This window comes from Melozone crissalis, unplaced genomic scaffold, assembly GCF_028551555.1.
Source record: "Melozone crissalis strain CALT ecotype California unplaced genomic scaffold, PUWL_Pcris_2 ptg000018l_1, whole genome shotgun sequence".
NCBI classification, from domain to species: Eukaryota; Metazoa; Chordata; class Aves; order Passeriformes; family Passerellidae; genus Melozone; species Melozone crissalis.
This window is the reverse complement of record NW_026535796.1, coordinates 9,101,758-9,129,591: the sequence shown is the minus strand read 5'-3', so window position 1 is coordinate 9,129,591 and position 27,834 is coordinate 9,101,758. Positions and strand designations below refer to the sequence as shown.

The 27,834-nt window shown below is 41.8% G+C and overlaps 1 protein-coding gene across 1 annotated transcript; it reads right to left on the bottom strand.

Annotated features, from left to right (window-relative positions):
• Nucleotides 1–179: 179 nt before the first annotated feature.
• On the bottom strand, nt 180–25,751 carry PTPRJ (protein tyrosine phosphatase receptor type J). Its single transcript, XM_054276203.1, has 22 exons — nt 25,670–25,751; nt 24,639–24,914; nt 23,784–24,050; nt 20,899–21,168; nt 20,044–20,310; nt 18,660–18,935; nt 17,140–17,415; nt 15,660–15,935; nt 13,664–13,960; nt 13,274–13,408; nt 10,526–10,736; nt 10,245–10,360; nt 9,598–9,685; nt 8,261–8,302; nt 7,288–7,375; nt 6,119–6,209; nt 5,244–5,314; nt 4,956–5,090; nt 4,408–4,527; nt 3,899–4,059; nt 3,295–3,430; nt 180–2,240 (listed from the first exon to the last, which is right to left on the bottom strand). The coding sequence occupies exons 2-22, from the start codon at nt 24,847–24,849 to the stop codon at nt 2,082–2,084; spliced, it is 3,693 nt and encodes a 1,230-aa protein (XP_054132178.1). The 5' UTR covers nt 24,850–24,914; nt 25,670–25,751; the 3' UTR covers nt 180–2,081.
• Nucleotides 25,752–27,834: the final 2,083 nt, after the last annotated feature.

Genomic DNA, 27,834 nt, shown 5'->3' with positions numbered 1-27,834 from the left:
AACCTCAAGATGAGGGTTTTTTAAAGTATTTCCAGAGAAAGAGGAACAAAACTATATTCAAGAACGCACAAGTGGCTGCTACAAAAAAACAAAAAAAACCCAAAAAAACAAACAAAAAAACCAAAAACCAAACCAAACAAAAAAAAAAACCAAAAAAAACCCAAAAAAACCCCAAAAAACCAAAAAAACCCCAACAAAACCAACAAAACAGACAACAAAACCAAACCCCAAAACCTAACAACCAAAAGTGCACTGTGGTTTGTCCTCCAGTTTTGCTCACACAGCACACCACAGTTTCACACCAGGTTGTTAAAAATTCCTCAGGATATTTGTAAAGTTACAGTTGTGCACCAGGAATTCCTATGTTCTCCTTCAGCTCACATTGGATCCTGTGAGGTTGCCAGCTTCCACTGTAAAGCCACACATACTCCTAGCATCTGTAGCTTTTTCTGACAACTCTACTAAAACAAAGAAAAACAGCCAAAACAACGACAACAAAAAAGCAGCAGAATTCCAGGGACTCTGGTTATTAAACCTTCATAAGATTTTTTCCCTGCTTTACAGCTATTCTATAGCATTATTCATAAACTTCATATTCATCTACAATGCAACCAGTGCAACGATCCAAAGACCAAAAAACACACCTTCTCCCCACCCCACGCTATCTAAGTCCTTCATTGGTAATGCCTTCCTAAGTCTAACAGTTATGTACCAGCAAAATAAATCCAATCTGATCCTTGACTTGTGAAATCAGCAAATGGGGGATTTCTGCTTGTTCCTTCAGTTTCTAAAAGGACCAGTCAAAACAAAAGCAGCAGTATATTGCAAATAATTACAAAATAATTACACTGGATCAGTGAGATGCAGGCAGGTAAGATGTGTCTCAGTTTTGAATGGCTAAAACAACCAAGAAATTTGTCTTTACAGCAGAATTTTGTGCAATGTCTTTTGGTAGAAACAGTAAAGCCAGTCGATCTGTTTGGGAGTGCTTGAACACTTGCAACCTTAGTTTCAGCATTTTCACAGATTTATATATTTGAGGAAAAACAGCAACAATGATAAAAAGACACCAACCTGAGAAAAACTCTATTAGAGTGAGCATTATTCAGTAAATCATATATTGCACCTTTAAATAAATCATTATAAATTGTATAAAAACAGGAATATCAGGCAGGAACAGGGAGGAGCTATTCTGTCCTTCATCCACACGCCCACGCACCCCCCGCACACACATTCACAGATTCACTTGCTCTGGTTTTATCTACAGTTAAAGCTCGGAGTGACAGACCACACTCCTTTTCCTCTGGCAGAGGCACCAAAACGTTAAGGCAGGGGATATTTGTGGTGAAATGCAAAAACAAAGCTCACCTCCAAACTTCTGGAGAGTCCTGCCAACAGTGCAACTACAGTTAAGTTTGACATAAGCCTTATTTAAAAATCTGTCTTCTCATTAAGAGTTTCAGTATAAAAATAGAATCTCTGCTGTTTTTTTTTCTAGAGTAGCAACTAGAAAAGGCACAATTTCCAAGTATGAATGTCCATTTGAAGGAGCCATTTGTACTCCTTTTTTAAATAAAATGAACACAGGAAAAAAAAAATAGATCACAGAGGCACATATCTATTAACTAAATAACCAGATACAGTAGATAAAATATGTTCCTGAAACTTATAATTAAATATATTAAAACAACCCACCAGCCTGGTGTCTATAAATGAAATCATATAAAATTGTAATAAAAAGCTTGTGTTATTATTTTAATACTTAAACTCTAGTTCACTGTTCATACTGCAAATGCTATTTCACCTATCAGTACTGTTAAATTCCCAAGAAAAAACAAGATTCCTCTGTTAACTTGAAAAAGTTTTGCTTCGGTTTTGTTGTTTGGGTTTTTTTAACATGAGTCTACAGCTCCTGCCAGCATTGTGTTTTTCCTCCTGTAGATCACACCTTTGAATGCAGACAGAACTGGAGAAGCCAGACATGAGACACTGCACACAATCCCAGAAAACACGAGTCGGACACCTCCCTCTCCAATGGGCAGGCAACATGTCCTGGATGGAGGCACTGGGTTCCTTCTGGACTATGCATGGTAGCCATTGGCTTTCCCAAAAGCTGGCCCTGGTGGGAAGTTTTCATAGATTGCCATTGCTGTCACATTTTGGTAGATAAGGTCCGTTTTCCTCTCCCTCTGGGATTTAATGATATCCATGACACACTGGTTTAGGAAGACGTACTGGTCCTGGGAGAAAGAGAGAGAGAAATACATTTCTAAAAAATACCCGATTTTGGAAATAATTCTGCTTCTGAACACAGGTTTGGGCACTGCACTGAGTGTTATCACAGAGCTTGTTTTAGAACATGTATGTAGTGTAGGCACACACAGTTTGTGGTAATTGGGAATGGGGCTGCGGCAGAGCCTCATCCCCAATGGGCTACACCTGTGAAAAGCAGGTGAGCAGTGTTGAAGGCGATGAGCCATGGAGTGTCCAGGTGCACTGACCAACCACCAAAGGGAACAGAGGGCACACAGGTGCAATGCATGAACATGAGAGGTATAAAAGGTTGGGCTAAAGAACAAGAAGGGCAGATGCTTGCAGCCTTCTGAGTGACACGTTGCTCTGTATGGGTTGAAGCTTTCTGAAACTGTATGGTGACACTGTGTATTGTGGCCATCTTGACTGCAACATATGCTGTGACATATAGTTTATAGAAAATAGAGCTGGAAAGGACCTCATGATGTAATCTTGTCCTCTCTCCCCAATAAACAAAACTAGGATCAGGTTTTGCTATCTAGAGCTAGGATCTATCATGCCAAACACTATCCTAAAAGACTTTCATGATGGAGATCTTACAGCCTTTTCCAAATCACTTTGAGTTAGTCCATACACCTTCCTGGATCAAAGTGGTAATTTCTGTAGGAATACTTGTACTCCTGCAGAACACAAAAGCAAAGATGCGCACTGAACACCACTTGACTCCAGATATTTCTGGCTCACAACTAAAGGATAAAACCCCTATGGGTAAAAGCAGTTTGCAAAAAAGTCTGCTTCAGGATTTGATTCCTTCCAGCTGCGAATGCCAGTCCTACAAAGTATTCTGTAAAGACACTGCTTGGATGTACTATGGTCCCTGGCTGCAACTCCTTTTGTGGAGAAGAGATGGGGGAGGAAGGAGGGAAGTTAAGTGAAGAGCAGTTTTAACTCCTTAACATCTTATTGTCCTGTAACTCAGAGCTACGTCTGGATGATTATGCACATCTGAGAAAGGTGCTGCTGGATGGGAGAGAGCCTCACTTCAGTCTGCACCATGAGGGGCCGGTGCATGCGGAGGTCGTACACCACTCCGTACACATCCACGGTGTTCTCCATCTCCATCTGCTGGATCAGGCGGTCGATGGCGATGAACGTCCCCGTCCTCCCGACGCCAGCGCTGCAACGACACGGACAGGCTGTTTGTGCTTCCTCCCAACCACCTGCTCACTGCTGGCATGACAAAAAGCCAGGCAAGCCAGGATGATGCCTCCTGCTGTTTCAATGGCATGGGTAATAAAAATCTCAGCAGCACAGAGGGGTGGCTCTCACCACCACCAAGAGGGGCTTCTCAGCCTTGCCCATGCACAGGATTTATATACAAGCTCTTGAAAGGACAGCTTTTCCAGGTCCGTTTTCCAGGCTAGGAGAGATGCTCTGTTCTTATGACATTTTCTATCACTTCCTCTGCTACCTACACAGCACTGTTAGTTTCTGAAGCACCGGGCAAAGGTTTTAGTTTGGCAAGGTAAATAGCCCATGTCCTTACTCAGAGAGACTTACTTTGGTTTTAATCCCCCTGAAATGGAATTGACTGTAAAAAAACCACAAGACAAAAGTGTGCCTAACAGAAACACCTTCTTCCTACCTGCAGTGCACCAGAGTGGGAGAGTCCACTGGATTCTGGCTGTTGTACTCATGGACAAGGTGCCTGAAGTTGATGAGAAGGTCTGTTGTCTCTGGCACGCCATGATCTGGCCAGGAGGTGAAATGGAACTGGCGCACCGTGTGGCTCTCGGGGGTGTTGGACTGCAGGAAGAGTAGACATTAAAAAAATTAACAAAAAAGACAATGAAAATTGGCTTCAGAGTGGCAACAGTTGGGCTTCCTGACACATGTACTGGGCCAAGCTCAGCTTCATCAAAGATGCCTGCTACAACTGCAGTGATTTCACCAATGATATTCCAGTTTCCCTCTTCCTTCTGCTGTGATAGAGAATACTTTGAAATAATTTCCTTGTACTATACTCCAAGCTCATATACACTGCATTGTATTTACTGATGGGGATAATTGTTTGGTCCAAAAGATGTTAGAGGTATCTACATGAGCACAAGGTTTATTTACACACTAACAACCAACAATCAAGGCAGTCCTCACCTTTTCTACAGTGAAGTCCCTTATTGTCCATTCTGGAAGGACAACTTCTGAGACCATTGTCACAATAATGTCACCATAGCTCTTGGGTTGTTTGTCTGGCCAGTACTGCTCACATTTTGTCTAAGAAGGGAATTAGACACATTGCACACAACAATGAAACAACTCACTTTTAAATAACCCACCACTTGAAGCAGGGCTAGAAAGCATGTCACTCTTCTCAAGGGTGACCTGCAAAAATTCCAGGGCAAGAGACCATCTACCAAAATCATTCTTTAGAGAGAAGAGAAGAACCCATCCTTAACAACACTGATTCCACAACCCTGTGAGACAATCTACTCTGGCAGTCAGCAGATATAAAAATAGCAAAAAGCTTAAAAAAAAAACCAACAACCAAAATAATTGTGCTTTTTTAAATCTAGAAAACAGTCTTCCACCAAGAGGATGGTTGTTAAAAGACAATGGCCAGTCTCCAAATGGCTAAGATAACAACAAAATTAGAAGAGAGGCAGCTGCCTTCAAGAGACAATTCAGTATTGATAACAACATACCCGGGCTTGTTCCACACATTTTGTCAACATAACAATTGAATAGATACTCTTTTCCCAAATCATTTGCCAGAAGTCTTCTATAGTATTGGGTAATGGACCCTGTGCAGCAATAAATGCCTTCTTGGAATTATAGCCCTAAGAGGGAAAAAACAAAATAAATGTGTTTATATATACACACACACAACATCAGTGAAAAATAAAGGCTTATTTTAAACATCATTATGAGCCCTTATGCCTACATCAGAAAAATACACATTATATTTCATTTCAGCTAATGAAGTAACTTACAGGCATATAGTTTGCATTAATATAGTCAGTTCCAGAGCTTTGATTTGAAAGTTTAACACGAGAAATATCATCTGCAGAAAGAAAAAAGGAAAAGACAACTATGAATTTTTGAACTGGAACCTTTCAGAACAATATTGTTTATCTAATACATGGTTTCTAAATAAAAGATGTTCAATAAGCATTTTAAGAATAAGAATATAACCTTAGGAATCATAAATAGCAGTAGGCTTCAGGAAAAGGAGTGGCAAAGATAATCACTCAAGAAACACAGATTATTTTGGTTTTAAATATGGTTTGGTATTGCTAATTTATGTATTTTTATTCCAACACAAGATTTACTACAGTTTTAATTACTGGATAAAAAGAAGTGATTTGGCTCCTGTTGCCATGGCAGCCAATGTTTTTCCTCCAAAGCATCCTTAAGTACCTGTCACTGTTCAGTTTTCAATTACTTCTGACTCTCTGCTACATTGGGATGCCCACAGGCAGCTTGACAGGGCTTAAACTCTTACTTGATCTGCAAAGCTGGCCAGCAGGGTCTTAATATATCTCATAGCTTGCAAATTTCTTTGTGTGTGGTCAACTGTTATCCTCTTGTGTTTTCAACCTGGGCTGCACATTTCTCACAAATGGAAAATTAAAGCTATTTACTTAAGGGAAGGTTCTTTAAAGAAGCTTTCCAAAGAAATATCCTTGAGGGAAGGCTCTTTCAGGTGTGTTTATACAATGACTTTGGGAAAGCAGCAACTCAAATTCATTCATCTGGAAAATGATATTTGAAACTGGGTACTATTAAAGCTGGATTAGCCAAACCCAATGGGTTTCACTTAAAAACTGAACCAGTAGAAGATGTAAACCCAAAGAGAATAACTCACATGGTAGGACGTTGTTGTATCTATTTTTCCCCCTGTTCTCAGGAAGTTCAGCAGCAAATTTGGGCTGATGAACACCAGCAGACTTGAGTTCCTACAATAAAAGGAGGATTCATGAGCACCTGATCCTGGTTTAGCAATCATACAGAAATGAGACAAACAGAAAAGTAGTCCAAACCCTTGTGTCCTGTGCTGTAAAAGTAGGCATGTTAAACTGGGATAAATGTCAATAAAAATCATCTTGTTACAGAGTGGGAGGGTGACAGTGGCAAATCTTTTAGAGAAGGGATTAATACAGAATGGAGGAATAGCAGCATGTTTAAAACCCACAGATGGACTTTAAAAGCCTGGAAACAGACACTGATATCAATGGCAGCTCCTTCTGGCCCCAAGGCAGGGAACTATGGCATAAGCTCTGCAGACATTACAGGGAGAGTGGAGCAAATCATGAACCAACTGAAGGAAGCAAAATCTGAGAGGAAGGCAAGGTGGAGCACCAGCCTGTGAAGTACAAAGAGACAGAATTTGAAGAAGAAAGTCAATTAATAGCTTTGAGGAGATGAGAAACGGAATGAGATTCTTTAACAGCAGACATGACAACACAGAATCCTCCCTGACACTTCCTTCCTGTCCTTTGTTCCTTACAGCAAGTGAGCTTTAGCACATTTCATAGAAAAACTCTTATGGTCAGTAAGCAAATCATAATTGCTGTTTCTCTGACTGAGCTACTCACAAGTGTGGTTTGCAAATCACACCCACGCACTGAAGAAATCAGTGACATTAGCAACAGACCTGCCTTGATATGTATTAAAAAACCCACAACAACCCAAGATGAGAAAACTGAAGTGCAGAGAAATTATACAGTGTCCCCCAGGCTAAGTCTGCATATGACTAGGGCAAAAATTTCTCTGGTGAGAGCTCTGACAAGCAGGCCATGCCACAAGCCCAAGGTCAGAGATAATAATTCAGGACAGGAAGTATTTATCATGCACTTCAACTAAATTCAGAGCTGCATAAGGGAAGGGAAGGCTATACACTCAGCTTAATCATCTCTATAAAAAAAGGACTCTTCTTTTTTCTTTCTGTAAGCCTTGTGCATGCTCCACAGGAAAGATGATTTGTCTTTCCAAAAATATTTGTCATGAAGCTCTCTCCCCAGTGAGGGCACATACCTCATACTCTTCAGCAAAACCACAGTTGGAGTCAGCTTGCTGCTTCTTAAAGTATGACTCAAAGTTCTCCACTTTAATCATTTTTGATCTAAAATGAGAAAAGCCACATGTAAGCAACTGGTGTTAGGTAAATAAGCCATGAATTAATTCAGTTAATGTGTTAGAAAGTATGCTTTACTTACTTCTTCATTCTTCAGGAGAGGGTGAGGGGAAGAAAAAAAGCTGATTAGACACATGCAGTTGTATTTTTCATTATGTGAATCTAAGACTGAAAGCATGACTGTTAGTTGCAGCCACAAAACAGTGCATTTACAGGGGACAGGGTATCAAGCTTTTAACTGCTCTGTTAAAACAAGGAGAGAACAGTGCATCTTTCAGGAGACGAACATCACACAAGGTGTCAGCCAGCTGCTTACTCCCACTGGATTGACCCCATCCCCTGGTGTATTTTATGCCAACCATCAAGTCTACAGAGGTGGGATCCCATGGCATGTTCTGGCCATGGCTTTCCACCAGCACAAATTGGTGCCAATAACATGATTCAGTTGCAGTGCCTGTGACTTCCAATATATTGTGGTTACTCCCTCCATGGCCAGCTTTTCAGCACAAAGTAGTCATTAAAAAAAAATTTAGATCACAGTCCATATTTTGCTTTTTTGCATTTTATCAACAATTTTGATTGCTCCTTCAATGTGCATGAAATCTGTTTCATTCAAACCCTGTTTTTCAAAACCATTTGGAGCATTTCTGTGTCTAATAGTGATTCATGAAGTGAACACTCAAATCCCTGTGGTGGCTTTAGAAGTCTTAATCAACATGATTATTTTTAGTCTGCATGCTGGCATCTTTCAGTTCCACCAGGAATTAATACTTCAAAATTCTCTATAAAACTGCACAGAAAACAAGTATCTGAGTAATTTTTGCAAATATCACTTAAGCTCAGAAAATACCAGGAGAAAAGATATGGACTTACTTAATTGGAGAAAAAGACACTTCAGTATTTCTTTTATCTTTCCTATAAGGTGAAAGAAAACAACACAGGTTTACAGTAGAATTCAATGGAATTTATACGAAATTTCTTATCTGTTTCCTTGTGCCTGTTGAGAACAATTTCTTTTAAAGCATCTTATTCAGTGAAAAAAAAAAAAAAACCCTAAACTCCTGAGGCAAACTTTTACACCTGGAATTAAAAAAAAAGCAACAAAAAACCCAACAAAAAACCAAACAAACAAAAACTTCACCCTTCTTTTAGTGATGCTGTGCAATGAGACTACTTCTTTCTGTTGGAACTACAGCCTGGACACAAAGCATGTATTTTCGTGGAAAATGTACAAATGAGGGATCTGCACCACCAACTGATATCTCAGGAGAACTGCTGCTGGTCCCAGAATCCCTACAGGAAGTGCTCAACAGTGATGTGTCAGTCATTCAGTGGTAGCTGAATGAACAGAAATGTTGCTAAGCTTTAAAGGAAGCTCTTCCCAAGGTTGTACACAGCTATTGGACACAATTGTAAAAGTAACAACAGTTACTTAAAGCAACTAAGAAAACTGCACTAAGGGCCCTATGGCTAACTCCACATAAAGGATGGTCAGAAGCAGGAAAAAGCCTTTGTGCATTCTTACATCCCAGATGATTTGAACAAGGTTGGAAACAGAGACCAGCTCAAACTCATCAGCTGCTGGAAATTCCACAAGAGAAGTTTCAAGTGACAGGCTATCAAGCAATTAAAAAGAATGACTGATGGATAATTTAAAATCAAACTATCTAAGGTACAATTATACCAAATTACTTTTAGCACAATAATTTGAGATGTTTGCTCACTTGTGATTGAATGACTTCATCATCATTCACGAATGGTGAGACACTGGCACAGGCTGCCCAGAGAAGCTGTGGATGCCCCATCTCTGGCAGTGTTCAAGGCCAGACTGGAAAGAAGCTCTGAGCAACCTGGGATAGTGGGAGGTGTCCCTGCCCATGGAAGGGGGTTGGAACTAGATTATCTTGAAGGTTTCTTCCAACCCAAGCCATCCTATGATTCCACAATTCTGTTCTATGAATTAAAATTTATTTTGTTTAGCTCTTCTCAACTCATAGTTTGTAACTATGGGCTTAAACAAAGTTATGAAGCAAGTGGTTTGATACTTCAACTCTAATCCGTAACAAACAAACAACAGTTTAATACAACACATTTTAAAACATCTTGACAGCCATGTACCATGACAGACAGAGCCCTTTTTAGGAGAAAAATACTCAAGTCAAACACTGGTGCTCCTCAACACAACCAACACAGCAACAAACACACATTACCTTCTCCTTCTCCAGAATATGAATCCCCCTACAGCAACTACAGCCAAGATAGCCAAGAGGCATCCAATAACCACTCCAGCAATAATACCTGATAAAAGAGAAAAGGTATTACTCATTGTCCTCTTCAGTAACACCTAACTGAATCAACATGCTACAGCAGAACCTTGCAAGTGAGTAATCGAGCATGCTTCACTCTACTAAAATATCTTGTCTTTACTGTCCTTTGGCAGTACCAGTATTGAAATCTCCTTAAGAATAATAACCAGAGAATGTTAAATTAATATAAAATTGGGGTCAAAGGACCAATATCTGCATTTCAATACACCTGCTTCTAGTTTAACAGAACTGTGAAAGTTGCTATTTGCCGCTTGTTGCTACACCAAAGTCTCACTGTGTCATCCAATCCCTTTTAGCATGCCATGGCTGTTGGCTACTCCTGTGGTGGAATCCTACATGGAAAAAAGGGATCACCTGCAGAACTAGCAAGGTATGAGTTTACAGAGTAGTGCCACTGCAAAGCTAAAAAGAAACAGCTCATACAGAGAAACCAACAGGTGTTTTGATATTATGAAACTTGCCACGATGAAGGAATCTCCACATGCTGTGTATGTGCCAAGCTGCCAGTCCTACAATTGACATCAACATACCTGGATCCTGGGGCAGTAAGACTGGTTCAGAGCAGGGTGAAAATGATACGTAACTATCTTCCCCCTCAATCACATCATCCGAAAAGGTTATATTAGTGAAACCTGCAACACATGCCCTGTTGAAAAAGAAGGAATAAGAAAAAAAAGAAAAAAAAAAAACAAAACAGGTACATTACAGGGTTTTAACAGCCTTTAAAGCAAGATCTGTAATCTTTCCATTAGATGATCTTCTAGGTTTCAATAGCAGAAAACTTATCAAAAGGGTGGTTTGAAATAAATACCTGTATGAACGAAGAGGGATCAATGGTCCATTTTCATAGCCATACATTGTGTTTCCCTTGCCTACATTGATGATGTTTTTATCACTCTGAGAACGGGAAGAATGTGAATCTGCCTGCTCTGCTTTTATGACATATGTAACATAGGCAGTTGTTGTCTTCTTCTTGAAATCTTTGTATGTGTTGTTCAATTTAGACTTCAAAGACTCAGAACCTTCAGGAAACAACAAGAACATGGATATAATTCATCCCCTGGTTTTGTATCAATTGGCACAGTGGCTGAGATTGTCACATCAACTACAATTGTCATTCCTCCACAAGTACTGCTTGAAATGAAAGGCTGAGAGCAACAGATAATCTCAGAAACCTCTTCTACTGCAGTGCAATCTACTGCACCACCTCTCCCCAGCATTATTTGTTTTAATTTGCTATTGGTTTTACTTCTAGCATGTATAGGAGCTTATGAATAAAGGTGCATGAATGCTGGAACCAGGCATCCTCATGGACAGATTTCACCAGGCAAGTCAGCTTTATCCATGTGTGTTCTATACATTCCTGTATGTAGAGAGTAAAATGCAAATGGTGTAGGAAAAAATTCATCAGTATTTGTGCTACCCAAAAAGCATCAGGCCTTATTCAGGGTGGCACTAAACTTGTCCTGACCTTGTTCTATCTTACAAGAAGTCTCACACCTGAACTGTAGGAGACAAAAGAGGTTATTTCTGCCTTCCCTTTATATAGACAAGCACTGGACAAAACAATGATCAGAACAATTTCCCCTTCAGAAGATTAAGAACAGGCTGCCACAGTGAGCAGTGACCAACAGGACACCATTTGCAGAACAGCATCACTTTACAGTGTCTGTTCTTATAGCAGACAAACCCTAGAATCTTGAGGCAATTATTCAGTTGAGGCACATGTAACCTAAGAGGTAATAATAAACTCAACTTATCAGTTGTCCCAACAACTCAAGAGCAAACCAACTGACAAATCTTCCCAGTGCTGAGGCTGGACAAAGAATCTCACTCATTTGACAGAAGTTTGCTCTCTAGTGACTGTCTTTACAAAGCCAAAAGGTCCTTCTAAAAGTGGGTATAATACTGAATTCACTCTTAAAAAGGAGAAGCCTTGCAGGAGGTTCTGAAAGGTGGAAAAGCTCTGACAAGTTTTCTAGAGCTGTGCAGACAAGGGGTGATCTACCATCAGCAGCAAAGCTCTCCTCAATTGTAACTCTGTAGGAACATGGTGCAACACAACTCTTCTAGAGCACTAACTTGGTCTCACTAAAAGCAGATGAGGTTGCAAATAACTCAGCTGCCTAGAAATGGGTGTTTAATACTACCTGAGGTATGTTATGTCTTGTCTTGTCCCTAGTTTGCATTCCAACAAAAGGTACATCCCTGGTTCTACCTGCAGCTCCTCGTAGGTGCCTTGAATACCACCCTATGACATTTCAAACAGCCTTAGACAACAGAATAAAGCATTGTGGATTTCTTACACAACAGAATAAATTCCTCTCTGTCTATCCTAAAGGCAACCATGACTGGTTTAGAACAGAGAAACACATCTCAAGAATATTTGTGCTATTTCAACAATAAGGCTGAAGAGATGCTTGGCTGTGAGGCTGTCTTCTGCTCCCACCAAAGCACTCTGTAAACTACAGATGTGGGCAACCTTCCTCCCTTATTTCTCTCAGTCTCATCCTACAAAGTCCTCCTTGAATACCTTCCAATCCAAACCACACAGAAGAATACACCAGATCTCCTTGTGACTAACCAGCACTGGCTGAAGTTACAAGCAGAGCTGCAGACAAGAGACTGGCATTCAAATCAGCAATTCTGGGGCAGCTGGGTAGGCATGTGAAAAATAGGAATTTTCTGCACTGATGTGATGTAACACACACACGCACACACACATATATACACACACCCACACAAACATGCATTTCTTGGATATGTATTGCATGGAAAACCACTGAAGGAAGATCTATAATCAAAATTGTGCAACATGAATTTCCAGTGTTGTAACAAAGGATAAGCATGAATGTGAACTCCCACTTAGCAGAAACTGTCTCCATGAGGTGTCTCATTCCTCCAGTGCATGGGCAAAAATGAACAGTTGTTCAAGTGGAACCTATGCTGCAAAACTAAGTTCCTTAATTTAGTGTTTTATCACCAGACATTCATCTATCAGAGATATTTCTCAGTTCTCTAGTTTTCCATAGAATTTAACTTCCATTAATGCTGTCAATGATATTTAAGCCTTCCACCCACATCCCATCTCTCTTAGTTAAAGTATTTTGGGTAAAATCAGGGAAAAAAGCTCTTTTCCTTTTAAGACCTTACTGCAGGCATCTTTCAGCTGAAGAAGAAAGGGGGAAGAAAATTTCATATTCCAAAGCTGCTTCAATTAGCTGGTCTGAAAATTATTCTGTGGGGAAAGAAAGGACACTACACAATCTTGGGGAAAGGAATCACTGGCAAATCAAGGTGACAATAGCACAAGGGCAATACATAAGTGATTTATGTACAAAGATAAGTCAGGCAGGAAAAGGCTGAGTGGAAACAGGCACCTTCTGAAAACAACGAGTGACCTGACTTTAAGCAAGGTATCTGCCTTATGATTTCTGAAGAGTGATTGAAAATGCTGAGCCTGCCTTTTCTTTATCTGTTTAACACCTACTTAGAGTGTAAAACATAATGCTGCCTAGTAAACTGTTTCAGCTACGTGAAAATATCACCAACACCTTACTTTGATCTTCTGTTGTAATCATTATTGCATAGGCTTCCAATGGACCATTCAGTGAATCAAAATCAGAGAATTCAACAGACAAAGAGCTGTGACTGACAGCCTTGACTGAAGGAACTTCGGTTGGAGGAGGTGGGTCTGCCAACAAAAACATTTTTTAGTACATTAAGCACTGATAAAAGTTTTCCAAACAAGAAAAGGCTATGATACCAACACTGTTCACATAAATGCATATTTATTGTGCATCACAATAAATCTTTATGAATTAATATAGTGTTCTATTCATATTCTGCAGGCTGATAATGTAGCGCATACCAAGTCTGGTACTCTGCAATCATGAAGTTAATATTTTTGTCCTACGAGTATCTTTCACACTTGGATCTTAATGCTTACCAGTAATGCTGGTGTGACACAAGTTGTTCACTGCAGAGCTTTCAGAGCCATTTTGAAGAGTCCTAATATTAACATTATAGGTGCTGAAAAAATTTAAATATTCTATTGTGAGGTTTTGCTCAATGCCTTCTCCCGTGCAGCGTGGAGCCGACTCTTCTCTCACTACCTCAGAAGTACTTATATTATATATTTTGATACTGAAGCCAGAGTTGTTACCAGAAGGACATTTCCACTTCAGCATTAGGCAAGGCTGCTTGGCCACTGGCTCACACTGAAGTGAACCCACTGAGACAGGAACTGCCAAAAGAAAAAAGAGTAACAAAAAAGAAGGAGTAAGAAATCAAGCCTTGCCTTTAGAAAAAGCAGAGTATTTGTATGTTATGTGTATAAAGACATGTAAAACTTCAGTACTCCTTCCCCTTTTAAAAAGATGCCTACATGGCACCTACTGCCTACACAAGGACTTGTTACCTATGAGGAAGACAAGTATTTAACACAATACACAGACCTAGTCTGTGCTCTTTACCTCCTCTACAGACAGGGTTACTGGGAAAATTTAGGCTGATTATCTAGCAAGATCAGCAACATTTTCAAAATACTGTTCAACTCTTTAACATATTACTCTAAGAATATTTTAGAGTATTATGTAGACTGCCACTAAATCCCTCGATAATTATGTAAAACTCTTAGCGGTGAACACATAACAAAATTAATTTAATCTCTGTCCATTAAGACCACAGCAGTAGCCATCCTTAAAAGCAGCAACTATAACAAGTCATTCTGGTTGAGAGTCTTCTAGGATGTAGTATAAAAACTGCAACCTTATGACCACATAGAGAAAGATACTTAAAAAGTAAAGTAGCAGGAAGACTGAGAAGAAAGGTTCCCCTAACTAAACATCTTTTAAAACTTGGCCTTCAGGACCAAAACACTTATAAATCTAGAATTACAATACACACCTAATTTATTTCCTCTCTCAGTAATGAAGTATTTGGTACTGTCAAATACAGGGGTTATAGACTCATCTATTAAATTATTTTGTTGTTAGAAGGAGTATTATTTGAAGAAACTAAGAAGAAGCACGATTGTGTACCAGAAGAAACAGATCTAGTAAAACTAGATGTGAGTGACTAGGGCTTACTTCTACTGCAATTTATAAATATTTATTTTTCTTCAGTAACACTGTCAGCTACTCCTACAAAAACAGTGAAATTATAGGAGATTACAGACAACCCCTGAAACACCTCTGACACTTGGTGACAATGGATGCCTGGTTTCTAGAGGAGTCATGACTTTTGATCTCTATCCTGTAGGAATAGTTAGATGAAGTATCATCAGTGCTCCATAGGAAATGTCAGAGGCCAGCATACTCTACCCTGCTAAGGAGAAAAATGCTGGGCTCTGTGAAAGTCATGAGAAGATTCCAGAAACTCAGCCAAGCAGCACTTTTAGAGCACCAGCAACTCTCCAAGTTCATCGAGAACCCCTTTGGAAAATCCACTCAGGAGATCTGAGCCAGATTAATTTTGCCTCAGTCAACATGGGATAAAACAAAGTAAAGGAGAAGGCAGCACATCATCACAACAAGGAGGAAAAGTCACAATGCCTAACATGAGGAATGCAGAAGTAACAGCCTTCTGTCTGCTGATGGGCTGAGCAAAGCAGCAGGGCTGACAGCCACACCATCCTGTGCTGCTCAAGATCAGCTGGATCCACGGGCCCTCCAAAGGGGGAAGTTCCCCAGGCACAATGCAGACTGTGGGAGGCCTTCCAAATGAGAACCTGAGGGCTTCACCCAGAGGAAACAGAGGGCAACAAAATCCCCTGCAAAGGTCCCCCTCCCACACATTAGCATTGCTGACTCCAGGTAGCCTGTGTGCAGCACTTCTGCCTAACATAATACTGTATTTCAAACCCTGGGCAGGTGGGCAGAGCCCTGTGCTCCACAGCAAAGCACAAGCTACTAGGAACAGGGATGTGAGAAACCATGACTTACACGTATACCGGTCTATGGACACTCCTTCTCCTTCTGTCTTATTATCAGCTGCTACAGCAAATACCGTGAAGTTGTAGTGTGTCCCAGGGATTAACCAAGTAATATTTGCTTTGGGTTCATTGGATGTCACGTTGTTCCCATGTGTATCATTTGTACCATTGACAACCTCTATCCTGTACGTGTAGGTGTCAGCAGCACTGTCATTCACCACCCATTTTAAGGTGACAGAATTCACACCAATGGATTCTGCCTCGAGATCGAGAACCCGGCTGGGCCCTGTGGAAGGCAAAGCAACAACTCGTTAGCCCGCAAGAACAGCTGCTCACAGGCATGGACACAAGGAACACAGCCACACCAAGGCTTCACTTCCCTCACACCACTCATGGTGCAGAGTGCAGGAGCACCCCAAGAACATCACCAGACATTCCTGGAGGCTTTGGCACCACTGGGCAGCTAAGACAGAATTGATGTAATGTAACCTTGAGTGGCGGTCATCTCCCTTTGACATTCTATAGCAGAACACATCATTACAATGTCACAGCTCCAGGATTTTGCTCAGAAATTCAGAGATGTTGGTCAGGAGAGATACAAGGGGGGAGTGGTCTGGAGAAAGGAGATGGTGGTCAATCTGCGTACTGTAGAGAAATAGCTACGTGACAAGAGCCCAGCTAATCTAAGTTCTGCACCTGCAAGGACACTGTCCTTGAGCATAGCAGTGTTACCTTAACAAAGTGCTGTAGTTAAGAGACTAGAGACATGAGAAAAAGCAAATGTAACTCCTTTGGAATGAAGAAGCTGGTATCTGTATATAACCAGTAGACTGTTAACTTACAGAATATGCATGAGCTTATTACTTGTTGTGTATAAAAGTTTGATACGCTCTTCAATAAACGAAGCTTGCTGAACACTCATATTGAAGGTCTCAAGCCTTCCCTGCACCGAGACAAATGGCCAGCTGCAACAGTGTACAGCAAAAGGTAAGGAACTTCAAACATCACAGAAAAGGAACAGAGGTGATGAAAGGTGGCAAAGGAGCAGCTTGCCTAGGTCGTGCCAGGAATGTACTCCTGAGCCAGTGTTATCTACAGTTCATTCTGCTCCAGCCACAGGGCCCCAGATCACAGTATCTCTATATGGGAGACCTTAAAAGAATGTTCGGAGCCCCCAGTCCTCCAAGAAATGAAGGCAACAATTGCACCCACAAAAATCCCAGGCCAGAGAGAATGTCTTGAGAAGAGTCTACTGTGACACAGTTCTTGGTAACCAAATTTAACAATCATTGGTTTAGAGGTGTTTGTTTTACCTTGCTTTTTCAAAGAAGGCTATGTCTCTTTCACACAAACATCTCTGACTGCAGGCAGGCAAAGCACAGCATCTCTGCCAGCAACATTTAAATTTCAGGCCATGTACAGGTGGGCAGAGCCCTGTGCTGCACAGCAAAACACAGACAGCAAGAGCAATGCAGGAAACTGTGACTTACTTGTATACAGTTTTATGGACACTCCTTCTCCTTCTGTCTCATGATCAGCTGCTACAGCAAATACCGTGAAGTTGTACGGTGTCCCAGGGATTAACTCAGTAATTTCTGCTCTGGTTTCACTGGATGTCACATTCTCCAGAGGTGTATCATTTGTACCATTGACAACCTCTATCCTGTACGTGTAGGTGTCAGCAGCGCTGTCATTCACCACCCATTTTAAGGTGACAGAAGTCACACCAATGGATTCTGCCTTGAGATCGAGAACCCGGCTGGGCCCTGTGGAAGGCAAAGCAACAACTCATTAGCCTGCAAGAACAACTGCTCAGAGACATGGAAACAAGGAACACAGCCACACCAGGGCTTCACTTCCCTCACACCATTCATGGTGCAGAGTGCAGGAGCACCCCAAGAACATCACCAGGCATTCCTGGAGGCTTTAGCATTAATAGCTGGGTAGCAGGAAATTGAGAATGAGCCATCTCAAGCATGACTCATTTTCCTTTCACAGGGCAAAGGCAAGAGTGGCACAGGCCTGCCCAGTGCTACCACTCACAGGGCTTCACCTGGCAAAAAGGTAGTCATTAAGGAGAGAACAGTGGAGGGGAAAGATGCCAGTGGTGCAACTCTGGTCAGCAAAATACAAGGAAGATGAAATATCACTAGAGGAGGATTAGCAGTGATGAACCAGACACTCTGATCCAATCCTCATGCCCTGTACTTCACTCCCATAGAAGAGAAACCATCTCCAGACCCTCTGGAGACACTGTCTCCAGCCACCTATTTTTTCTGCATCTATCTCCTATTCTTTCTGCATCTTTAAAAGAGGGCAATTAGCCATTACAGACAGATAGCACAGGGGATACCTTTGGGCATTGACTGGTCATCTATGATCATACATGCAGGCACATTTTAGGAAAAGACAAATGACAAGAACATTCATCCATTTTCCTTCAAATGCACTGCGTAGAAAGATCAGGCTGGGCTACTGCCTTAGAAGCCAGCTCCAAAATGGTCCATCCAACACCACATGTCAAGACTTTTAATATTCAACATGGCAAGGAGCTGGATGGCCAAAGGAGTTCTCCTGATCTAGCACTGCCTGAATCTCTCTCCTGGCTGCACCACAATGGCAGCTATAGGCCCCCAATTACCACAAGCTCACCTGGCATAAAATGCTCTTTGTGGGAACCCCTTAAAATGAGAATCTCAGGCCCCTATACTCTAGGTAACAAATGCAAATGTCCCTTTCACAAATTTGCAAGAGACCAGTGCTCAGGGAAAAGTATCTTCTCCTTGCTGAAAGCAAGCTTTACCAATACCTTTGTACCAGGGCAATTCTGCTTTTACACTAACATCCATCTCTAACTTGGAGATTGGCCATCTCCAGCTCCAGGATGGAATCATCACCTCTGCCTGCAACAGTCTTAAATTACAACCCCTGGGGGGGGGTGGGCAGAGCCTCAGGCTGCACAGCAAAGCACAGACCACCAGCAACAGCAATGCAGGAAAATGTGACTTACTTGTATACAGGTCTATGGGACTTCCCTCTCCTTCTGTCTTATTATCAGCTGCTACAGCAAATACTGTGAAGTTGTACAGTGTCCCAGGGATTAACCCAGTAATTTCTGCTCTGGTTTCACTGGATGCCACATTCTCCAGAGGTGTATCATTTGTACCATTGACAACCTCTATCCTGTACGTGTAGTTGTCAGCAGGGCTGTCATTCACCACCCATTTTAAGGTGACAGAAGTCACATCAATGGATTCTGCCTTGAGATCGAGAACCCGGCTGGGCCCTGTGGAAGGCAAAGCAACAACCCATCAGAAAAAAGAAATAAAGAAGAGCCACAGCCACATTTCCCTCTTCCACACAGAATAAGCATCACTTGGTGCCAAGCTTCACTTCCCCATTTCTGGCATTCACACTGAGGCATCTCTGGAAAGGTCATAGGAGCTTTGGGGAATATTCTATTTCATTTCATATCCAACAATCACTTGTTTCCACAGTGGTTTTCCAGACAGAGAAACAGATGGAAATCAGGAAGGAAACTGTCCAAGCTGATCTTGATCTGTTTAACTCAAAATTGTGCGCGTGAGTCTCAATTTGAGATCTTCAGCCTAAACTCTCCTCAATACCAGGAAAAAGAAATGGGTTGCTTGAACAGGTCCAACAGCTGACATATCTTAGGGGGCTGTGTCTGCAAGCCTGACTCAGCACCAATTCTAGACAGATAAAACTCGCTTCAGGCAGCGTAGACAAGTTTATAGACTCAGCAGCAGCTCCAGGACACACTCCTCTAAATTGCATCGTAGGGAAATTGCCTGTTCTCTTTGCATTTCTGAGCTACAGATAAAAGTAGTATCTATTCCTATCCCATCTATCTAGTCTAGGAAAAAGGTGCCCTGGCAAAAAACCAACTAGATTGGCACCACACTTGATACGGCAACCCCAGGAAGTGAGTCAGTCACAGCCCACAGGAACCTCAGGCCCCAGACTCTGCAAAGAGCTCAAAACAATTTTAAGGAAAAAAAGCCTCAGTGACTGTGGCACCACATCCCTGCACACCACATCTTTTGGTACGAGCTGTGGTAACCCACTCTCAGAGGCGTTGTGAGGGGTCTGTTCAGCCCTCAAGCGTCTAGGAAAAGTCAAGCTGTGGTAGCAGCTGGATCTCTACACAGTCTTGAGCAGACATGCTGATGAAATAACCAATTTACAGGTGGCACATGCAAACACAGAGACAATTTCAGTCCTTTTGCAAAGATCGCTGCGCGCACACAATTGGAGCAGAAAAGCAACGTCACAACAAGAAACGGGAGAAAGCTGGAAACCCAAAGTAAGAAAGCAGAGCAATTTGGTACAAACAGCACAGTTATTTGCAATTGGAGGCACAATTTCCTTACTTGTATACAGATTTCTGGACTCTCCTTCTCCTTCTGTCTTATTATCAGCTGCTACAGCAAATACTGTGAAGCTGTACGGTGTCCCAGGGATTAACTCAGCAATTTCTGCTCTGGGTTCATTGGATGGCACATTCTGCACAAATGTACCATTGACAACCTCTATCCTGTACGTGTAGTTGTCAGCAGCACTGTCATTCACCACCCATTTTAAGGTGACAGAAGTCACACCAATGGATTCTGCCTCGAGATCGAGAACTTGGCTGGGCCCTGTGAAATGCAAAACAACAACTCGTTAGCCTGCAAGAACAGCTGCTCAGAGACACGGACACAAGGAACACAGCCACACCAGGGCTTCACTTCCCTCACACCACTCACGGTCCAGAGTGCAAGAGCACCCCAAGAACATCACCAGGCATTCCTGGAAGCTGTTGCACCACTGGGCAGCTAAGAGAGAACTGAAGACAAGCCATGCTCAGTGGCATCTACCTCCCTTTGACACTCCAAAGGAGAAGCTTTGGTCATCATTGAAGCAGAGCTCCCAGGGAATCCAGAGAGGTGAACAGGAAAGGGAAGGGTATGGTTGCCAATGTAGGCAATTTCAGTTTTGCTTATTGGTTGGTTTTTGGTTTAGTAGTTGTTGTGGAGGACATTTTGGTTTATGGTGGGAGGTTAGAGGGAGTTTGGTGTTTAATAAGTAAATAAATAAATCAAGGTTGTGTTTCTTCTATACATTCCTAGTATCTGGCCCAGGTAAGGCTGCTATTAAGTTACAGCCTCAGGCAGGTGGGCAGAGCCCTGTCTTGCACAGCAAAGCACAGACCATCAGCAATAAGAATGCAAAAAACTGTGACTTACTTGTATACGGGTCTATGGGACTTCCTTCTCCTTCTGTATCATTTTTAGCTGCTACTACAGCAAATACCGTGAAGTTGTAGTGTGTCCCAGGGATTAACCCAGTAATATTTGCTTTGGGTTCATTGAATGTCACATTCTTCACAAATGTATCATTGACAACCTCTATCCTGTACGTGTAGGTGTCAGCAGCACTGTCATTCATCACCCATTTTAAGGTGACAGAAGTCACATCAATGGATTCTGCCTTGAGATCATGAACTTGGCTGGGCCCTGTGAAAGGCAAGACAACAACCTGTCAGTCTGCAAGAACAGCTGCTTACAGACGTGGACACAAGGAACACAGCCACACCAAGGCTTCACTGGGCAGCTAAAAGAGAACTGAAGACAAATCATTGTGAGAGGCATTAATCTCCCTTTGACACCCCAAAACGTAAGTACAGGCCATTTCAGTGATTGAACTCCTAAGGCTTCTCTTGGGAATCCAGAGGTGAGCAGGAAAGTGATAGAGTGGAATGGAATATATACTTAGAAGAGACCTATAACTACCCTCATCCATCTACCTGACCACCCCATGCCTCACCAAAAGCTAAAGGGTATTACTGAACGTATTGTCCAAAGGCCTCAAACACAGAAGGGCTTGGGGCACTGACCACCTCTCTAAGAAGCCTATTGCAGTGTTTGAACCCTCTGTCAGTACAGCAATGCTTTCCTAATGTCAAGCCTAAACCTTCCCTAAAGCCGCTTTGAACTATTCCCACTCATCATCTCCCTGGACGCCAGAGAATAGAGATCAGTCTGTCCCCTTGCATTTCCCCTCCTCAGGAAGCTGAGGAGAACAATGAAGTCACCCCTCTGCCTCTTTTTGTCCAAACTAGATAAGCTCAAAGCCCTCAGGTGCTCCTTACAGGACAGGCACTTCAGCCCTTGCACCAGCTTTCTTGCCCTCCTCTACAGGTATTCAAGGACCTTCACATCCTTCTTCAATTGCAGGGCCTAGAACCGTACCCAGTATGCATTCAACTCCTGCATCCATACCTTGATAAATATGTTGAGCAGCCCTAGGACTGAGCCCTGAGGACAGCACTGGTGAGACACAGTCCCACCACTCTCTGGAACCCTGGGAGCTCTGCCCTGCAGCCAGCTCCACATCCAGCGCACCATGAACCCCCTCATCCCACAGCTGGACAACTTGTCCAGAAGGATGCTGTGAGGGACAGAAGCAAAAAATCTCAGTAAAATGCAGAAAAACTACCTTCACCACCTTCCCTTCCCCTCCAGGTGGGTGACTTTACCACACAGGTAATGTAAAAAGATGAAATTGATTAAATGGGACTTTCCCTTTGTGACCCATGTTGATAGCACCTGATGACTGCATTATTCTTAAAATACCTTTTAACAGTACTCAGTACAATCTCCTCCATAATTTTTCCAGGAACTGAGGTTGGTCCAGCAGACCTGCAGGTTCCTGGGTCTTTCCTCCCACCCTCCTGGTAAATAGGAATAGCAGCGGCTGGCAGAGACCTCCCCAGCTCCCAAGGCCTTTGGTAGCTGATGGAGAGGAGTCCTGTGTAACACCAGTGAGATCTTTCTGCACTCAGGGATGAATCCCAACAGGCCCCATGGACTTGTGAACTTTCATCTGATACAGGTGGTCCATCACAGTTCCAGTGTCCACAAAGGGAAAGCCACTGTCCCAGCTCTCATGGCCTCCAGCTCTGGGGATTGGGCACACCAAGGTCTATCACTATCACCAAAAACTGAGCTACAACACACATGGAATGCCTCTGCATCTCCTTCATCCCTATTATCCAGGTGACCATCTTCAAAAAGGATCAGTCCAATGGTTTCTTTAGACCTCCCCCTTGCTATTAATGTACTTCAAAAACCCTTTCTTGTTATCTGAAAGAGCACTGGCCAGTTTCAGCTGTGACTGAGCTCTGGCTCTGGTGTCTTCTTCATGCATAGACAAACCACAGCTCTGTAATCCCCCTGAGAGGCCTGACCTCACTTTCAAAGCTCATACAATTTCTTTGTCCTCTGGAGTTCCACCAGGAGTTCCTTGTTCACCAAAGCTGGTTTTCTGCCCCTATTACTTAACTTTTGACATAGCGAAACTGCCTGTTCCTGTGCTTCTAAAAGGTGGTTTTCAAAAACTGAACAGCACATGTGGATTCCTAAGCCCTCAAAAGCAGATTCCCAGGGTAGGCTGCTAAGTAGTACCCTGAACAGCTTAAACTTTCCTGGACTCCAGGAGAGCAACTCTACTGTTTCTTATTATTCATTACATTGTAAATTTGAAACTTGGTCATTTAATGATCACGGTAGCCAAGCCAGCCACCTACCATGTCCCATGAGTCTAACTCTATTAAAAAACACCAACTCTAGGAGGGCATCCTTCCTAGCTGGCTCACTATTTGTGACAAGAAATTATCTCCCACATGAAGAGATATGAGGACAAACATGGAGAGGAAGCAGTGTGGATTAAGTTTGCCTGGATTTTCTTTTTAAAACCAAGGATGTATTTCTTCCACACCTAAAGAAGCACACTGCTTACTAGACATTCCAAACTAGGCTACAGTAACAAGACACCAGATCTATACACACAACAACTTTACACTTTAGCCCTCAAGCAGTTAGAAAGAGCTCTGAGCTGTCCACCATTTCCTTACTTGTATACAGGTCTGTGGACCTTCCTTCTCCTTCTGTCTCATTATCAGCTGCTACAGCAGATGCTGTGAATCAAGGCTATGCTTCTCCTATGCATGAAGCACTCATTTTTAGCAGGTAAGGCTCCTATTAAATTACAACATCAGGCAGGTGGGCAGAGCCCTGTCTTGCACAGTAAAGCACAGACCACTAGCAACAGCAAAAAACGTGTGACTTACTTGTATACAGGTCTATGGGACTTCCTTCTCCTTCTGTCTTATTATCAGCTGCTACAGCAAATACCGTGAAGTTGTAGTGTGTCCCAGGGATTAACCAAGTAATATTTGCTTTGGGTTCATTGAATGTCACATTCTTCACAAATGTACCATTGACAACCTCTATCCTGTACGTGTAGGTGTCAGCAGCACTGTCATTCACCACCCATTTTAAGGTGACAGAAGTCACACCAATGGATTCTGCCTCGAGATCATGAACTTGGCTGGGCCCTGTGAAATGCAAAACAACAACTCGTTAGCCTGCAAGAACAGCTGCTCAGAGACACGGAAACAAGGAACACAGCCACACCAGGGCTTCACTTCCCTCACACCACTCATGGTCCAGAGTGCAAGAGCACCCCAAGAACATCACCAGGCATTCCTGGAAGCTGTTGCACCACTGGGCAGCTAAGAGAGAACTGAAGACAAGCCATGCTCAGTGGCATCTACCTCCCTTTGACACTCCAAAGGAGAAGCTTTGGTCATCATTGAAGCAGAGCTCCCAGGGAATCCAGAGAGGTGAACAGGAAAGGGAAGGGTATGGTTGCCAATGTAGGCAATTTCAGTTTTGCTTATTGGTTGGTTTTTGGTTTAGTAGTTGTTGTGGAGGACATTTTGGTTTATGGTGGGAGGTTAGAGGGAGTTTGGTGTTTAATAAGTAAATAAATAAATCAAGGCTATGTTTCTTCTATACATTCCTAGTATCTAGCCCAGGTAAGGCTGCTATTAAGTTACAGCCTCAGGCAGGTGGGAAGAGTTCTGTCCTGCACAGCAAAGTACAGACCATCAGCAATAAGAATGCAAAAAACTGTGACTTACTTGTATACAGGTCTATGGGACTTCCTTCTCCTTCTGTATCATTTTTAGCTGCTACTACAGCAAATACCGTGAAGTTGTAGTGTGTCCCAGGGATTAACTCAGTAATTTCTGCTCTGGTTTCATTGGTCTCATTCTTCAGAGCTGTATTATCTCTACAATTTAAACCCTCTATCCTGTACGTGTATTGGCCATCACCACTTTTATTCACCATCCATTTTAAGATGACAGAATTCACACTAATGGATTCTGCTGTGAGGTTATAAATCAGGCTGGATCCTACGAAAAGAGAAAAAAATTTTAAACTTACAAGAATATTTGCTGACAAACAAACACATACAGTGCTCTCCTCCTTCCCATATCCAGTCTCTGTAAAACAGAAATCAGCCTGAGAAAACAATCAAGCCACCTTTGTCTACTGCAAGGCACACTTGCAAGCTCTGCTGTCTACTGCAACTCCTCAAGCTTCACTTCACCTCTAGCAGTAAAGCTGTCTAGGAGCAGCAGTGATTTCTGTGCTGCCTCAGCTGTGAGCTTTACGCAGTGTGCTCACAAAGACTGGGACACACAACATGCTGACATTTCTTTCCTTAACTGGATATTCCAAAGAGGGGAGCCTTTCTAGCTGCAAGATTCCCACATCTGTCCTGTACATATGTGACATAAAATGTTCTCTACTAGGCAGAGGACTTCAGCTGCACCCCATCACTTATGCATTTCAAATCTCCATGTCACAGTCAGCTGAACTATTAACCTGTAACCTAAAAAGTCATAGGGAAGGGAGGGAAGGGAGTCTCAGTCTAACACGGATAAAACTATTCCAAGGCTGTGCTGCAATCACACCATGAAACTGCACTCCCAGTCAGGTGTGCAGATGCATTTCTTGGCCTCATTCTCTACTGCAGTAAAGCAGCTGGATTCATGCCCCTGCAATGCTGAACTAGTGTAATCATGATATAGAAGTGCAAAATACCCCAAAAATTCACATCCCAGTCACATTCCAAACCACAAATGTGTTACAGTGCTAAGATCACCTCTTGTCTCATCAGCTAGTGATGCAGCCCCGACCACTCTTCCACCTGCAGAGGTTCTGTTCCCATTGGCAGAGTTTACGGATAAATCATCATTACTACTGGTTGCTGGTTCTGCAGTTGCATTATTTGAGCTGCAATTGTCAGTGCCTGAAAGAACACAAAACTCAGTCTTTACAATACTTCTGAACTTCCCATTTGCAGAAATACAGTCACAGATATCATGCACAGACCCACAGCCACTTCTGTTTTCCCAGTTCTACAGAAACCTCACTGCACATTTCCTGGTTTTACCTCTTAACTTCTGTGAGATTATTTGAACTAGATTTAAGTGACTGTCACATTATTTCAGCCATCCACTGACTCTACACATGGTTTGGATGAAAGCTACTATGACCTCTCTTTTCAGTACAGTTTTGTTTGAAAGCAGTTAAAACAACTTGCAGCCACACTCCATGCGTGTGTTTCCTTCATATATTATCAGAAATTTTGTTTAACCTGGCATAGCAATTTTTTTCTCTCCCCCTAAGCATATTCCCCTCTTCCCCTCTCATACTCCCACAATGTGTTCCAACCAGTAGGGAAGAGACATGGCTCTATATCTAGAGGCAGAAACATTACATCAATTTTACAGGCCAAAGCATAGAAAGCTTTGACTTAGACCCTAAAATTTAAAGGCTAACTAATTTAAATCTGATGTTCAGTATTAAGGTAGAATTTATTTGCACACACTTTCAGAAATTTCTGCCACATAAAAACATATTATCTTGGCCAGAACAGCATTTCTGAACTGAATTTCACTTCAGATATTCTTTAAAGGCATCACTTTGAGTGTCTTTTGTTTTTGGAGTTTGTTTGGTTTTTATTGCCTTTAAGTGTATTTTCCCATCTTTTTTAGCACATTACACCTGCACTTGATTTTACCAGAACTCTCCACAAAGTGAAGAGCAAAGGGATTTAAGTACAGATTTATATTTTTACATATCCTTAAATGCATTGTAGGTATTACAGTTACTAAAATAACTGAGTATATATTTTTAACTGCTATTTCTAAAAATTCTGTCTAGGGAGCTTTTTTTTTAATACTGCTTGATCTTTCTTAAAGCCAACTAAGACAAGGAGAGTTATATTAAAAAAAAAAAAAAAAAAGAGCAAGCAACAGAATGATACTTACAAGCAACTGTACATCTGACCTGGAAAACAAAAACAAATAATAGAAATTAAAACCACTGGAAGCTCAAATAAAATAAGGAGTGGTTTAATTAACATGAGGGAGGAAGAAATCTGTTTTAAAAACTCCAGATTTTTCAATTTGCAAAAGACATACCTAAACTTCAAAAAATGCATCAAACTAGTAGAAAAAAAATTTAAGCATGCTGGTAAAAATGTTCGTTTCCACATTCCAAAAATAAGTAGTTTATTTTGTCACCAAAAAAAAAAAGGTTTGAATAACCTAAGTTGGTTATTTTGCACATACAAATTTATAAACCAAACCTATAAGATCTTAGTTAAAACACACTTTAGTTAGTATCCTTAACACTGCAAAAAGAAAAGGCAGATGCCAATTAGGTCTTTCTTACTAATAAGAATATTCCTTTCATTCTTTTGCTATATAAACCTTCTTATTACTTCTCACAAAAGAGTGTTTTCCATTTTCTGAAGCAAACATAGGGTAGTCAAAGTTCAAAGCACTTGATACATGCTCTGAAATCCAGTTGATACCTGTGCACACATCCCTAACATATCAGCAGTTGCCATTTAACTGCAGCCTGAAACTCCTCTGCTGGTAACACTGACAAACACAACAGAATTTTGCTTTGAGAATGATTTTTAGCCTTCAAACTTTGTACTTGACTTCCAAATAGCCATTTACCTTGCTGTTGGAGTCATAAATTGTCATATTAACGTCCCTCCAGGTGGCACCACAAAATGCTGCTTAAAGGAGTGAAGTAAAAGTCCCAGACTGAGGTCTGCAAGAAGCAGTCTTATCTAGAACTTTTGTTTTCTCTACCCCCACCCAATTTCTTGACCATTTGTGCAATTCCATGAGTTAATTCAAATAAGCAGCTATCTCACAACACCCTGATGCAATGCTGGAATCCCAAATCACTCACTGGCCCAGCTGCCATGTTGCTGGTGCCACAAGGAGCTCCAGCTCATTGCACCAG

Excerpts from the sequence above, each read along its gene's own strand:
- PTPRJ (XM_054276203.1), bottom strand. The coding sequence starts at position 24,849 with ATGGTGAATAAAAGTGGTGATGGCCAATACACGTACAGGATAGAGGGT. Across the intron at positions 9,686-10,244 it reads CTTACTGCCCCAGGATCCAG|GTATTATTGCTGGAGTGGTT; the intron begins GTATGTTGATGT and ends CTCTTTTATCAG. Across the intron at positions 7,376-8,260 it reads GTGTCTTTTTCTCCAATTAA|ATCAAAAATGATTAAAGTGG; the intron begins GTAAGTCCATAT and ends TTCTCATTTTAG.